We start from the raw sequence: 16,362 nt of genomic DNA, 5'->3' as shown, positions 1-16,362 counted from the left end.
GAGTGCTCCAAAAGCAGGAAGTGGACTGCAGCGCTGGGCATTCTGGGTAAATACAATCAAAACAAATGTGTGAGTTTAGCGGCAGCAGGACAAATGGTTGGTGGTGTTTTGCCAATGACAAAAGAGAAATCCTACAATTGCTACGATCTGGCGCAACATTTTTTACATTTTGTGAAGAAGAATGTTACACTTAGTGTCTTCTTCGGCGTTTTTCGAGTAATTTCCTTCAGTGGTCCTTGGTGCAGCGCCCCCACAGGTCAGAGAGTAAAAGGATTGCTCAAGGGGTTTGGTTGGTTTGACAGTGCTTTGTGAAAATGAACTGCACCAAATGAAAATGTAACAAATGTTTCAATTCTATCAGACTATCAGGTACGAAAACACACTAAGACTCGAGTCTCAGACCACAAGTCAGAGTCAAGTCTGAACTCTATTTTTGTGACTTAGTAGGAATCTCAAACTCAAGTCATTATTTCTCAGTTTATCTCTAAACTTTTTATTTCAGTTCATCTGTTGTCAGTGTTGCCTAATGACTGGGGAATTTTTTGAATATATGCACCTGGTTACAGTTATTGTTCCTTTGCCATTTGATCCAAGTCATTTTCAGTAATAACTGAGAAAATAAAACATTGGCAAAAACAATAAAACTGACTAGAAGCTCTGCAGTTTAGAAAGTTTTCAGAGAAAACAGAGCTGGTGGTGGCATTTATATAAATAATCATAAACTGTAATCAACTTTGAAAGAGCAGTTACTGTTTGCATAATTTGCGGTTGTAAATAGTGCAGGAGGTAATATGAAAAAGTCATTTTCAGTGACAAAGTGGCCATATTTGCTTAACTGCTTGAAACTAAACTGTTCTTGGTGCAGTGCCACAGCTCACATCACCTTCTTTTCTACACAAGGCAGACATCTGTCTCTGTACAAAACCATCTAAAACACTGACTGCACAGCACCTGTCCAGAACCAAACAAAACCCACCAAGGTAGGAAGAAACCAATGAACAGAGAAGACAAAAATAGCCCAGAAAGAAAAAAAAATATATTGATTCTGTGAAGACCTGAGTTCATGCAAAGGTTTCTCTGCTTGCTCTGTTTGTGCAAAGAGACGCCAGATTGGTAATACCAAGCTCACAGCTTGCTAACGGCTTTACGAATATATGTCTGTGGCGTTGCTTGCAAACTTTTATAAGCAACTTCTGGGTTGCTGTTTTAAATAACTGAAACTCCGCTTCTGTAAGATCAGCTGGTTTAGAAAATGGAATTCAGAATATTTAGGATGTATTATCATCTCCACATACCAACAACTAATGCCCCAAACATTTGAATATACAGAAAAAAATAAATCTGTGGTGGTAAGCAGGGGGGGCAGAGGGTGCTTGAGAGGATGTTCTCAGATTGATTTCTCAACCAAAATCAATGCCTGAGACCTGCGTGAGTGAAGTGAGAATCGAGAATGAGTGTGGGTAAAGTCGGAGGAAGAAGAAATGGCAGACGCATAAAATATGGGGAAAGATGTATTGATGAAGCCAGCGGACCATCTGTGGAGCTGTTAAAGACACACTGCAACATGGGGATGGGTTTGCAACGCAAAAAAAAAAATCTATATATTCTGCCACCCATTGAAAGTAGCCAGGCTCAGCATCGTCTCCAACCCCTCACCTCTAAGAAGTGACTCAACTTCTCTGGTTTGGCTCCTGACAACAGATTAACTTGCTTTCCTCAAAGTCATGAAGGGAATCATTGATTATCCACGCAGCAGCACACATCACCAACATTCCAGGCTTTGGGACCGTGTTTATCTCTCAAACAGGTTGCCGTGGCTCCAAGGAGCATCCCTAAATATTTAGTCAAGGAGAAAATGTGTTGAATTTTGATAGCTTGCTTTGTGTCTCTAAACTGCGCTGTAACAACTTCATGATCCAGCTTTGGAGCTCAGTCAGATGACGAAAAGAGGAAAAGAAGAGCAGCTTCAACTTCAACCTAAATATATTTCCACCCCCCAAAAAATTAATCCAGCAAATCAGAAGAAAAAAAAACACGATTTCTAAAACATAAAGCCAAGTTTGAAATTATCACAAGGAAAAAAAATGTGTTTGTTGTTGTAATGAGGTAGTGAGATGGGAGAACATTGGCTTTACATTGTTTTCACAGTAATGAAATGGAATCAATGAGGCTGCACTCTAACTAAATGCACTCTGGCTGTCAGTGAATGTTGCAATGCATTCCTAAATGAATCAAAAAGTCTTCATTATAGGCAGATTGGTCTCTTTTGAGCACAGATTGATCCTGACACTAAACCACACACAACTGTTTGCAAATAAAGTGCATTCCCCCTGAGCATTTTCTAAAAGAAATATCTCAATATTGTTCCAGAAAAACGAAAAAAATGAATGATGGAAGATCTATGAAAAACATTCAATCCAAACGGCTACTAGTCCTTACTGTTATATATGATTACCATAATTACATATCGTCACCTTCCTAAAATAATGGCCGGTGTCCTTTTTTCACATAAGTGATTTTGGCCCAAAAAATAAATAAAAATAAAAATAAATAAATAAAAAAGTGGCCACCTCTATTTTTCCAAAGGATGTTTTAGGTTAAAAAAAAATCACTGAGAAAAAATGACTTGGGACATTATTTTAGGAAGGTGACGATACGAAGCAGGTCTCTTCATCAATCTGTAAAGAAACAGAGTTTAATTACTGATGCGCATCACGAAAACAACGGGACTGTGCTTGACTCTGCTGATAATATTTTTTAAATAAAATTCAAGAAACAAAAGGGCATTCTACGAATAGTCAAATAATCCGACAAATAATGAATATCTGGTCCAGAAGCGAAGTCTGTAGCAGACTCCGAAACAGGGTCAACCTGTTGGGGAGATGAGGAAGTTAAAACAAAGGGAAAAGGGACTTTGGGAACACTCACAATGCTGAAATTACGCGGCCCGCAGGGCTCTCCCTGGTACCGACAGTACAGCAGCATCTCCTCCAGCTGGTGTCCCAGCCGGTCCAGCAGCTCCTTCATACTAGGCTGGGACTCCAAAGGAGGAGGGAGGAAGTTTTTGAAGTCTAAAATCCGCGACAGCCACGGCGGCTCGCTGCCCGCGCTCTCTCCGCCGTCACCCAGCAGAGCCAGAAGCGCCTCTTTCGCAGCGGGGGAGACCTGTAAGTTGGGCGAGTCAGGTTCCTTCTCCAGCAGCCCCAGCCACCTCCCGGACGTGAATATGTCCGTCTTCTTCATGCGTCGAGGAAGCAGCAGGTTCTGGTTGCAGATGGTGACGGCGGGGAAAACCAGCCGCTTGGCGTACACCATGTGCGCCTTGGTGTACATGGGCGAAGAGAGCAGGTACCGCACTCTGTTGGAGGACCAGGTGAAGAACAGAGCCACGGCCGCCAAGAACGCAAGAAGCCACGCAACTCTCCGTGGGTACGAGCCGCTGAGGAAGATGTGCCGTAAACCGTGCAGGGTTGTGTGTTTCAGGAAGAGTTTCCCAGCTTCGGTGAGAGAACCCGGGCTCGGCTTGGATCCAGAGGACGGGCACATTTTCGGGAAACGCCGGTGCGCACATTCAACATGGGTCCCGCCGTGGTCAGGGTGACGGAGCCAGGACTCGTCTTTGCGCACTCGGAAGGATGCAGTTAGTGGGAGGAATTTTTTAAAGAGAGGAGAGGCTGAAGCGCACGCAGCTCCTCTCGGTCCTCTCAAGCACTGAGCAGCAGCTTGAGGCGGTGATGGGGGAGTATTTTGTCAGGCGCGCAGCGCTCCCTGAGCATGTCCGGGAGGGGGAAGTGAAGTTAGTCAGAATGATTTAGTGCGCTAATGTGCAGCAACAGGAGTCAGGGGGATTATTTCATCTAAATTACAAGCAGTAAAACTCCGAGAATACATTCCAAAGAGACGACAGATTTAGTTAAAATCACACAATCATATTTCATAGCACGTTCATCCCGCCTGCTTCCAAGAATATAATTTTCCAATTTCTGACATCTCCCCCCAAACACAGTGTGTGTTTTACGCACACAAACACGCCCCCACAGACGGAGATGTATCATAAATTAGGATATCTAATTTATGATACATTATATCCTAATGTATTATAGGATATAATGTATCATAATAGTACACTTCAGTACTATTAAGAAGTGAAGCTCATATTTATTATAGATTTATTACATAGAGATTGATATTTTTATGTGTTTATGTAGATTTTATTGCAGATTATAAAACCACAATATTAGGATTCTCAGGAAATTTGAATAATAAAAAGGGATTCTTCACACATTTGTCATGGACGACATACAACTATTCATATGTTCTATAGCTGATTAAAGAGTATCCAATCATATTCTTGAAAAGTTAAGTGGAAGGAAAAAGTGTGCAAGCTGCTTAAGGTCCAGTGTGAAGTTGTAATGATTTGAAGAGCCATGTTACTTGCTACTGCATTTTATCAAGTGCAAAGTTAACACAGTTGTCTACCAGACATTTTCGCTGCACTTTATGAATCCTTACTGCCAAAAGGACCATATCTTAATGACCGCACATCACTGTGTCTGACTGGCTTTCAGAGTCTAAGCTAACAAAATGCTTTGAGGGCTTTCTTTATTCGCTGCAGTCTGTCTATAATTATTATTTATTATATATTATTGAGTGTACGGTCATAACCCGATTAGTCTCATTTGTCAGCTTACAAGTAACTCTTGGGAATAACAACCTTTAAGTAGACATTAAACATTATTTTAATTAAAATCACACTTCTGTTTTTAAAAATATTTTTTTTTATTGGTCTGATGTTATATTCTAATTTTAAATGTTGTGTTTTCATTAGCCGTTAGCAGAAAATCAACATGATGGAGAGAAATCATAATGTTTGCCAAATTGATCTCTGTAATGTGTTTCACTGATAGAGTTACTGAAATAGATGGACCTTTCAATAATTTTCTAATTTATTGAATGAGTCTGTATATAGTATACTGTACACAGACACTTTTCAATAGACTAATAAAATTAAATACCTTTTGCAGTGTTCAAGATTAACAGAAATAAACTGACTTGAAATAATCCATTTGTGTGGAACAGTTCTATATACATCTTTTAAATTGAATTACTGAAATAAATGACCTTTCCTATGGTATTCTAATTTACTGAGATGCACCTATAGATTCCTGCTGAATATGATTAGTGAAGCTTGCTGACTGAAATCTCTGGGCTCAGTAAATGCAGATCATTTGTCTTCCTTTTCAACTCCGTCGCACACATAAATAGCTTTGGGGACACATGCACCTTAACTCCTGAAAGCTGCACAGTTTCTCACTCAGTGTTTAATACTTACATTACAAAGGTTAATAGTAGAGGGGATGTTGTGTGCAACATGAGAGCGACACCAGTTACATTACTCATTATCCTGCATCGCTCACACTCGCATGAAGGATAAGTAAAGCTGACATTACAGAACTGCCAAATATGCCTCAGTCAAACATGTAACGTCAGAAGGAAAACAGAAAGATCAGGATGCTGCTGGGAAGTTAATGAAAGTCCTGTGATGCATCTTTGAAGGATGAAGTCTAAATACGCTAAAGTGCCCCTTTAATTGATTGCATGGTGGGTGTTTTTGACTCCGTTACACCCAGGTTTGGTTGTATCGAGAGTGGAGCTTTTGTCAGGACGTACAGCCATTGACAAAGCATCTGCAAAAACAATCTCCCTCTTGGGGTTTTTGGTCAAGCTGTAGCTCACGCTTGGTTGGTCATCAACACACACAGAGATTCGAGAGTAAGAGCTGCTGTGCAAAGTGTCTGCTCCACCTCTGAAGCTGAGAGTGTGGATTTATTGCTTCGTGCATGACGGAGGAAAAAGAACTGAGCATGAATGAGAGGAGGAAGAGAAGACAGCAGAGAAGTACTTAGAAAATCAATGTTTCACATCTTGTGACTTTATTCTGAAAGGTGGAGAATTGCTAAAATACGTGAAGACAATGACAGGAAAGGCATTCAAAAAGTACTAATCAAATAAAAGTGGAAAGTTGGGTGTTTGTTCATTTAAGTCAAGCAAACAACAGTCAACAAGCTCAGGTCTGCAAAAGTAATATCAGATTCATGTTTTGAGATAGTTATAAATTTGCTCAATTATCATAATTTAAGTGTCTAAACTTTGCAGAGTGAAGGAGAAAAATCACTTTTCTATTCTCTACATTCAACAGACAGATTGATCCGACACCCAATAATTACGTGCAACTCTAAGCCAGACACACTTCATGTCTGCCATGTTTGCCTTTTCTCCACTCAAAACGAAAACTTTAATGAAACATTTGTGGAGGTTTTTTGTTTTTTTTTTGCTATTTGCATTACACTAGCTTGCAAATAAAGACAATTCTTTTATTAATTCCAATGATTTGAAAGTCTTTAACCTTTTTTATATGGCAGACATAAAGTCAGGATCAAGATTTTCAATAAATATAATAAGATGTTTTCAAATTGTCGTTAGATGTTTGTGTTTGTGATTAACCTTTTGCCCAGTGACTGCTGGAAATAAAAAAATAAAAACTTTAAATCAATTCAGCACTGATTTTCTGAATCTGATTGGTATCGGCTAATATCAAACCTCAGATATCTGTATTGGTAGTGAAAAAAGTGGATCGGTGCAAATGATGCCAGTGAACCGATTTTCACTAGTGAACTAAGTGTAATGTGTTTCTATTTTCACACTTGCATCGGGAACCTAACTGCAGAGTTTTGGACATTTGAAGACGTTTGGACATTACAATAGTCCAACATAGAAGACGATAGAGGTGGGGATCAGTTTTTCTGCATCTGGTAGGGAGAAGTTAGAAAGGTAATGGAAGGAGATCTGGCAGAGTTAGGAGTCCATTTCAGCTCCAAGGTCAGTAACTGATGGGCAGAGGGCGGCGATGTGACCACAGAAAGTGATGCTGATTACAGGAGATGACTGGATGTGTTTATTTGTAGAAAGCTGTGGCACATGTGGACCTTCATCTCTCGAAATTTGAGATGAAGGTGATTTGATTTACAAAGGCCAAAGGAGAGTTTGTTATATTAGTAGTTGTGTATTTCAGAGCCTAAATTAATTTTGAACTACAATATTTTATGCTTGAGTGTGTTTGGACATGAACATTAGCATTTCCAAGATCAATAGACGTGTCTATTGCATATTTATAAAGTTGTTAAAGTTGCAGGAAACAAATTTTTTTTTTGCAAATCTAACAGTTAAATAATTTTAATGAAATGGGACACAATGCATTGTGCAACCCTAATTTGTGACAATCTTGTGGCTCATTGAGTTAGAATGGAAGGAATCAGATGGTTATGGTCTTATTTTACTAATAAACAAGCTTGATCACAACAATATTAAAATCATACTTGTTATCAACTTTAAACAAGTTCTGACTTCTAAAACAAACTGAAAGCAGCAGTTTGTTTTAGTGAGTTAAACACTAAGGGAGTCCCAATAGAACTTTTTCAATTTCAATACAATACCAATATTTCAGTTTTGAGTATTGCCCGATACCGATTTTGACCTGATAAGAGATAAGAACAAATCACACATACTTTCATTAATTATTTTGTAGTGTGACAAAGCTCTTAAAAAAAGGCTTGTTCAAGTGATATTACACAGGGAAAACAGTCTAATAGTTCTAATTTATAAAAGTGTTTCTGTATTTTTCAACAGGAACAATAAGTTTGTACATGTAACCAGTGGTGGGAAGTAACGAAGTACAAGTACTTCGTTACTGTACTTAAGTACAATTTTCGTGTATCTGTACTTTACTTAAGTAGATTTAATAATGGATACTTTCTACTTTTACTCCACTACATTTAACAGTAAGTATCTGTACTTTCTACTTCACTACATTTCTATATAGCGTTTCGTTACTCGTTACATCCAAGACGCATTTCAGTTTTTTGATTTGTTCGTTAGTTTGAAAGTATCCAATGGCGAGAGCAGAATCAGTCCGCTGAACCAATCCAAAGCGGGAAATAACCATTAGGCCCTCCCTCAAGAAGAGCAGCGCAGTACGCAGGACCTGCAGAATCATTAACTCCCAGAATGGAGTCCAAGGATAGTCATCCTCCAGAAGACCTGCCCCACCCATGGCCTTATTTAAAAGATTTCTCTGAAATAACTGGGTCAAAAAACGCTTCCTGGAGATTCCAATGCCGCCTTTGCCTTCCCCGAAAGCATGAAATTCTATCTTTCAAAAATTCACCATCAAATTTGAAAAAACATATTGAGGTAAGTTAAGTTGCTAAACGCTATCGATGTTAAATTAATTTGTGTTAGTGAAGTTTTATGTAATCTTAGCAAGCTTTTTGTTGAACTCGACTGCAGTAAATAAATACGATTACTGTATATTGTTATAAGCTAGCATGAACTTGCAAGTAACAGTGATTACTGCGGACGTGATCACGTCTCCCGCCATGAATGTTACATATAAGTTGACGCTAAACTCCTTCACGTCCTGGTTATTGAATAAATGTTAGCGCCATTAAAATAATCTCCATGTAACAGTTACAGTCATATTCAATAAATTAGAATATGGGTTCCAATGAGACGCAATTGTCGCAAGTCCGGCGACATTGGCGGACATGCCCGCCCACAGAGTCAGCCGGACCCCCCTGCCTGGAAGGTGTTTATTGTCAGCCCCTTTCTGTTAAGAGTTCTCTCAAAATAGCTGGCAAAAAAGTTAAGTTCATGTTTTGTTAGGACGAAAGACTAGATGTTTCCAAATCGCTTGATGTTTGTTAGGTCAGTTTAAAGTCCCTTTTCTCAGGGAAACAATTTTCTTTTGAACGTGTTTATTTTGAATTAAATAAAACATTTCAAAGGTATAATAATTTCTCTCATTTTGCCTAATTACATGTAACCCTGCAGGTCATCCCTGGAATTCTGATGCATAGAATAAAATATCTAAATCTAAACTGTCACAGGGGGTAAACACAATAAAAACATGCTTTATCTGCAGCATTGCTCATTAAAATGGTACATTACTGATTTATTAAAACTAAATATGATAGGTACACTTAATGACATTATATAAGCCGTTAGGTATTATGGTCGGCAAGTACTTTTACTTTTAATACTTAAGTAGTTTTAAAAGCTTGTACTTTCTTACTTTTACTTAAGTAAAATAATAATGTGGTACTTTGACTTTTACTTGAGTAAATTTTTGTCTGTGTATTTGTACTTTTACTTAAGTACATTGTATGAGTACTTTCTCCACCACTGCATGTAACCCAAGACCAGATTGTTTTCAAAGTGTTTTGTCCATTAGGGAAAGTACGCTCAACTGACCATAAAGGAGAAAATCAGTCAACTAAAAGAAGTTAGATCCGATTCCATGTTTCTGGGTTGGAACAAGAAGCAGCCTGCTGTTCTCCTGGTGCCAGTTTGTCTCTGCCCCCTTTGTAATGTTCCCTTAGAGGATAATAAAGTCTTCCTTTGAGGTTATCACTTCTATTTTAATAAGAGAATCTATCATGAAGAATGGGTGCTCAAACACTGGCCTTTGATTGCATCTCAGTGAGACGCTGCCATCACATGCCTGGCTTCAAGATTACCACCTGACAATAAAGAGAAGACTGAGTGAATCCGGTAAGAAATTGAGACCACGTTCTAGTTTTTATTACTCAATCAGAACTTCTTTGAGTGGCTTGACTCGCCTATAGATGGATGTAATGTGCCTCAAATGAGGTGATGGGTGGTGCATCAGAATCCATTGGCGACAGATCCCGACACTTGTGGCATTTAACAGCATTTGTTCAGCCCCGTTTCCCCAGCTACCTCATCAAGAGAGAGACATATCGGAGGAGAGGCACTGTGCAACAAGCTAATCCGTCTGGGTGAAGGGATAATTATGTACTTGCCTGACAGACAAGCACAATCCCACAACAAGTGTAACAACAACAACAACGGAATAACAAATGAAAGCTGCTCTAAAATCCGCGGTTAAAGAGTTGCACTAATGAACCTATTATGAAAGCAAGCACGGATATTCGTTAGGGGACCTTAGGCACATATCTTTAGTTTATTAATACCAAAGCAGCTGTGGCAGTAATGAACATCCTGTTCTATTGTTTAGCTTCTGAAAAGGGAGCTGAATTTTTCACTGGATAAACGAAAGACAGCATTTTTAAAATATGCTTTAGCTTTAATTAGAAAACAGGTGAACATAGAGATACAGAGGCCTGATTAAATTAAAATGAAGACCTTTTTTGAGGTTTCGAGAATTCAAAAATCTCGTTTTATGAAATTCTACAAGGAACCATGCTAAAGTAGTTGATTTTAAGAGGAACAACTTTATTAAAGCTCTCCATCTTTCATATAAAAGTGCAAATATGTGTATTTTTGGTCATTTCACTGATAAAACATGGGATGAAATCTTTGCTACTGAACAAAAAGCTGATCAAGTCAATTTTACAAACTTGCGTGCCGCCCTACAATAAAACCAAACAGGGTGTAATTACATCATCATTTTCTGTCCACAAATGTCAGTATCCATTGCAAAGCTGTCGTGAGTATCCATCGCAGGCCATAAAGCCTCACAGAGTATTAGCTGCTTGATCACTGGGAGCTAATGTGAGAGTGAGTGATCAGCACATAGCCATGTTAGGGCTGGTTTTCTGCCCTGACAGTTAATCTAAATGAGGAAAAAAAGACTTCAGTTTCAATCAGCGGGGTCAGCGGAGCAGTGAATGTTTAAAAGCAGAGTGGAGATAAATGAAAAGCCTCTGACGAGCAGAGTTATTTAAATGTTTCCACTTGGAGTCAAACCTTATCAGTCATTTTGGCACAGCACAGGGGGACTACACCTTTAAGATCCAGTATGTACTTTCTTCATGGCTGACATCCTTCTTTCAAACTCCAGACGAGGCACAAAAGGCCTGAAAAACATTCATGTCTAAAACTTTGTTTTTAATTATGGTGATAGAATTTTTTTGATGTAGATGTTTTTTTTTTTCTAAATGTGAATGAGAGGGGAAAAGCTGCTGCATTATTTAATATAATAAAGCATGTAGCTATACATCTACTTTTCCAAACGATGTAACATTTTTCTGCAGAAATATAGATCACACATTCAGCTTGGTGCATTTTAAGCTTACACTAATGTAAGCAATATCATTTTAATGAGCTCAATCTTAATAGAAACATGTTTATTTATTAGCTTTATTAAACAAAGATGCCAGTTATGTTCCATTTTTTATATCTTTATTGTGAAGTATATGGATGGAAATAGAAAATAGCATTGTTTTTTTACACTATGAAAGAATAAGCATAAACATCTGCAGTATATATTTTCCGAATTGTATAACAGTTTGCACTGTAGCCTAGCACAAACTAATTACTATTACATGGTTCAAAATGAGGATTTTCAGGAGAAAAATTGATGTTTGATTCAAGAAAGATTATACATTTTTTCACTTCAGTGGTGTTGCTGCAACAAGGTCACACTCAGGCATTTCCTATCAGTTTTGAAGTCGTCCCTGGATTCTTGGGTACTCTAATGCCTCTTGGGTAACTTCAGAAAATACCACCCTAGTTATATTATAAAATAACATCTGTTGGCGGTACAGTGCCTTGAAAGTGTTCAAACTCACTGAACTTATTTTTAAAATTTCTTTTTACATTTTGTCAGTTACCAACGCATTTCATTGAGATCTTATGTAATAAACCAAGACAATGTGGTGAAGAAAAATCATACAATGCTTTCAGTTTTTTGGAATAAAATGATGAAAAGTGAGGTTTGCATTTATAAATCGACAAAACTTTCACGGCTTTACAGCTGCAGGCCTTTTGAGATTTCTACCAGCTTTGACAAATGTTTGCTCTTTCTTTGGCGCAAATCAGTCCAGATTCAGGTTCTCAGATGGAGAACATTATTTTAAAATCAATTTGACACATATTCTCAGTTGGATTTGGGTTTGGGCTTTTACTATGCCATTTTAACACATCAGAATCACGTAAGAGTCAGAAATACTTCAGCAATCCCCAACTGGAAATTGTGGATATTACAAACCAAGCACCTGATTAAATGTTAGTAAATATAAGGCAGCCAAAAAACCCCCAAAACGAATGAATGTGCTTTACTCAAAACCATTCTGTAGTAAATCTGGCTGCATGTTTAGGGCTGTTGTCCTGCTGGACGGTGGCTCTCTGTCTCTGTCTCAAGGCTCTTAGAGGACAAAGCAGCGTTTATTCTTGGCTAGTTCTGTACTTTGCACAATCCATCTTCCCACAAATTCAAATTAGATTCCCCGTGCCAAAGAAAAGCATCTCAATATTATGAACAACCACCAGAGTAAAAGGGACTGATTTTGTTTCATTTAACCAAAAATATCAACTCCACTTTGGTTGAAGTGAACTCTGGTGCACTTTGAATGCATATGGTATTTTGCCAAAGATAAAAGTAAAATCCACCCACCACTGAAATCTGGCGCCTCTCCATTTTTGCTTACATTTATTGAAGAAGGAAGTAGCACTCTGGTCTTCTTTAGAGGTTTTTGTGATGTTTCCTTAAGTGGTTCTTGGTGCAACGACACCACAGGTGAGGAGGGGAACAAGTTTTTTCAAAGGGTTTGGTTCATTTGACACAGATCAGTGAGAAAGTGAGCTGCAGCAGCTGAAAATGTAACAATGTTGCAATTTTGATCCCAGACTGATCATCCGTTTTCACACGGATGATCAGGTGTGAAAACACCCTAAGAAACCTCTGCAGCCTTCAAAGCCCTGCTGGACTCTATTTGCTAATTCCCCCCCTTGTGAAGACATTTGGTTGCACTGAATTTTATTTATAGGTAGAATAAATTGTGCAAACAGAGTTTTATAGAATATATTTCTGTCTCTGTATTGTACATCTTAAAACAGAATAAGAGTAAGAATGTGGAAAATATGCACTATGACACATAAGGCGGAGACTAGGGGTAAGTAAGTCTCTACCACATGTCTTCTGGAACAACCCGATATCAAAAGGTTTGTCTGAGAAGCACTTGGGTGTTCAGACACCGTAGGCAATTATTCAAGCTGTCATTTAAAGCCTGAATTGGATAAAGGTGACCAGCCCAAAGGTTATTATTTGGTGCTATGCTCTCTATGAAGGACATTTCCACCAACTCTCCTCCTGATCTTCCTTCTAGCATCATTCTCTGTATTTTTAGCCCCACTTCTATCATTGCATCACATCGATCCATTATTCCTGTGATTTCATCACAGCTCCCTGTGTACAAGGGAATAAATGTAATGCACTTCCCTTTATCCTTCACGTGTTCTTTCATTAAAAGTAGACTTCTTTGTTCTTTCCTCCAACCTGCCGCCTTCATTTTCTCGTTCTGTGATCTTTGCATTCCCTCTGCTTCACTTGACTGCTGCTGTCTTTTCTATCTCCCTCTGGGAATGTTTGGCGCCAAAGCGTCCACAAAGAAAGAAAAAAAAAAAAACGGGGGGGAGAGAGAAGGAGAGTAGGAGGCTGAGCAGAGTGCAAAAGAAGGAGAAAGAGGCTGGAGGCACAGGCAGCAGCACCAGTCAGGGTCCAGTGGCTGCGAGGGGCTGACAGAAGAGCAGCTAGTGATTTACAGAGACAATTTTGAGGATAATTGTGTACATAATCTGCTGTTAGGGACATATGTCAAAAAGGCCATTTCTACAACAGCTTCTCAAACTGCCAAGCTGTAAGGCAAAATTTAATACTGCATCAGCTAAGTGCCAAACTACTGTAGAAAGAATGTGAAAGATGCAGCGAGACGCTCAGTTAAAAGAGGAACAGATGGCTGAGACTGACAAAAAGCTAATTTAGGTTGACTTGTCAGTAAAACGGCTGCTTTTCTACAACTATTTGGACTATTTATGAGATTACAAATTCAAATACACTTTTAGACCCTTTAGTATCATTTTGACATTGGTGACCATAGCGACGATAAAAAAAAAATTACAATATGACATTTATGATAACTCCAATTAGTTGTTTATAGACAGAAAATATGTATTACATTAAAACATATCTCCAGTCGAAAACAAAAATTTCAACACTGATGTTGAACTTTATTGTACTGATAGTTTCCAAAACAGTCAAGTAAACTGGCACTTCAGCATTGATAAGTTGAGCTACATATTAGCGCCACTATTAGCGCACTGCATACTCAAAATGTGTTTAAGTATTATTGAGTTTTTAAGCAAAATGTAAAGTTAGAATAAATAAAATAACATTGAACAGATGGTTGAGACTGAAGAAAAAAATAGGTTGACTTTTGTCAGTAGGACTGTTGCATTTCTACAACTATTTTAACTATTTATGAGATTATAAATCACACTACACTTTCTTTACCCTTTAGTACCATTTTGATGAGGATGATGACAGGGATGATATCACAATATAACATTTATGTTAGCTCAAATCAGCTGGTCTATATACTAGAGATATCAGTTAAATCATACCTCCATTCAAAAACCAGAACTTTAACACAGACGTTGAAATTTATTCAACAGAAAAAATAACATAGGAGAAGCTAAGTGTGCTAAATGTTTTTGGAGTTAGCAGAACTAATAACGCTCTAAGCTAAAAATCAGCTCTACTATTAGCTCCATTAGAGGATTAGCAGAAGTGTGTCCCCCACTGGAATTAACAATAAACTATGGCTGGGTTTGCCAGTGAAATGCAAAGTTGGAATACATTAAATGTAATTTTGTCACAAAGCATTTATGCTGCAGCTATAACAGTGCTAACAGTTTTATGCAGACAAAAACCTTTTTCATCCAAGTACTCTTGCAAGAGGTAACTTTTATTTCTTCAATACTTTTGATCATTTGTTGGCATTTATTTGAGATCTGATGCTGTAACTTTTCTGTTGTGATGTTTTAGTTTTCTTTTCCTTTCATCATTTTATTCTATTCTGATTTTATATTTGTTATGTGTCCTTGTAAAGCACTTTGGCACAATTTCAACCTGTTTTTAAAGGTGCTATATAAAAACACTTGACAGTGACATTGATACTGAGGAGGAAGGATTGTTGCAAAGTCAATGACTGTTGGGCATCTTTAGATACCAGGTTGGACTGTGTGATTATTTGATTGGTTTGACTACATAGTTCTTTGCAAATGGATCTATTTTCTTGTAAAGTGGCTTTGGATGAAATTTGTTATTAATTGGGGCTATATACAAAAACTAAAATTAAGTGAAAATGAATTTCAAAAAGTTGGATGGATGAAAGAAATATAAGAAACTAATTATTTTTGTTCAAGTTTAACATATTTATAGATTCATAATTGCATTCAAGATTAAACAGGCCACTTTCAGAATAAAAATCAGCTCACATCAAAAATTTACATAAGTAGAAATAAAAGGAATCAAGTACAGGTTTATTTCCAAGAATGAATAATACATTCTTCCAGAAAAATCTCTCAAATAAGCAAATGCTTAAGCAAAGATCCGAGTTAGTTTCAGCAGTATTGATCACTATTGCCCACAGATGTTACAAACAGTCCACTTTACTGAAATTCATCTTACCGTGTCATCATGTCTCACGCCTGAAATGAAACAGCAATGAGTTAGAGACACCAAGAAATTTCTTCAAGGCAATAAAACTAAATAAATTTCTTTTTTTTCTTTGCAGTTTTCTTGGTCTTTTGTTGGTACTGTTGTTTAAGATGATTATGATAAATTGCAGTCTATTTAAAAAGCTGTGGATAATTTGACCTTTTATAATTGTGGCCGGACAACCAAGGGAAGTTCTGCAGTGCGCCGCGTCAATGCATAAACCTACAAGAAGATTCTGGGCTCATCCTGTATAAATATTGCGGCTGAATGCGTCAGATTTATGTTTACCGCTCACGGGACAATGAAAGTATCCCTGCCTGCACTAGAAAAGCACAGGGTGACAGAGCTAATTCATCTTGGCAGCATCATGACAGCTGGGCTGGGGAGAGTTGGGGAGAAGGGGAAGCGGTTCTGATGAATGACTTTCAGAGTATGGCTGCTAGCTACAGCAACCAGTCTCCCAGTCCCGAAGGGCCCTGTGGCTCCTATTTGCCGCTGAGGGAGATATGAATGAAAGGGGCTTTGTGAAATAAATGGTCTCCCACTGTCTGACATTTACAAATGATTCCTTCTTGTAAAACTAAATCCATCCTCTTGTTTTATAGGATGTGGAGGTGAATGTCCCGAAGGGAGAACTCAAATTTTTTAGCTGTCATGATTTCAGAAATCTATTTTTTTAATTTTTTGAAATAGTTATGCAATTACCAAAGTATTTCCAAACAGGCAATAAAGCTGGGTAAGGTGAGATTTTTATCTTTGGATGACAAATGAAACTGTTTATGCTGAAATCTTTAACAACTGTAAGAAATGGATTTAATAAT

General features: G+C 38.0%; 1 protein-coding gene across 3 annotated transcripts in view; it reads right to left on the bottom strand.

Annotated features, from left to right (window-relative positions):
* The window catches only part of asic1b (acid-sensing (proton-gated) ion channel 1b), a 191,279-nt gene that overhangs the window by 51,765 nt on the left and 123,152 nt on the right, over positions 1 to 16,362 (bottom strand). The window contains exon 1 of one of the 3 annotated variants that reach the window (XM_028003456.1): positions 2,929 to 3,983. The exons of the other annotated variants lie outside the window; for them this stretch is intronic. Coding sequence (XP_027859257.1) covers positions 2,929 to 3,546 — 618 coding nt within the window. The 5' untranslated portion in view covers positions 3,547 to 3,983. Of the gene's footprint in view, positions 1 to 2,928; positions 3,984 to 16,362 lie in introns of those variants that run through there. 3 annotated transcript variants of the gene reach the window in all.

Source organism: Xiphophorus couchianus, chromosome 20 (assembly GCF_001444195.1).
Source record: "Xiphophorus couchianus chromosome 20, X_couchianus-1.0, whole genome shotgun sequence".
NCBI classification, from domain to species: Eukaryota; Metazoa; Chordata; class Actinopteri; order Cyprinodontiformes; family Poeciliidae; genus Xiphophorus; species Xiphophorus couchianus.
This window is presented reverse-complemented; position numbering and strand designations above follow the sequence as displayed.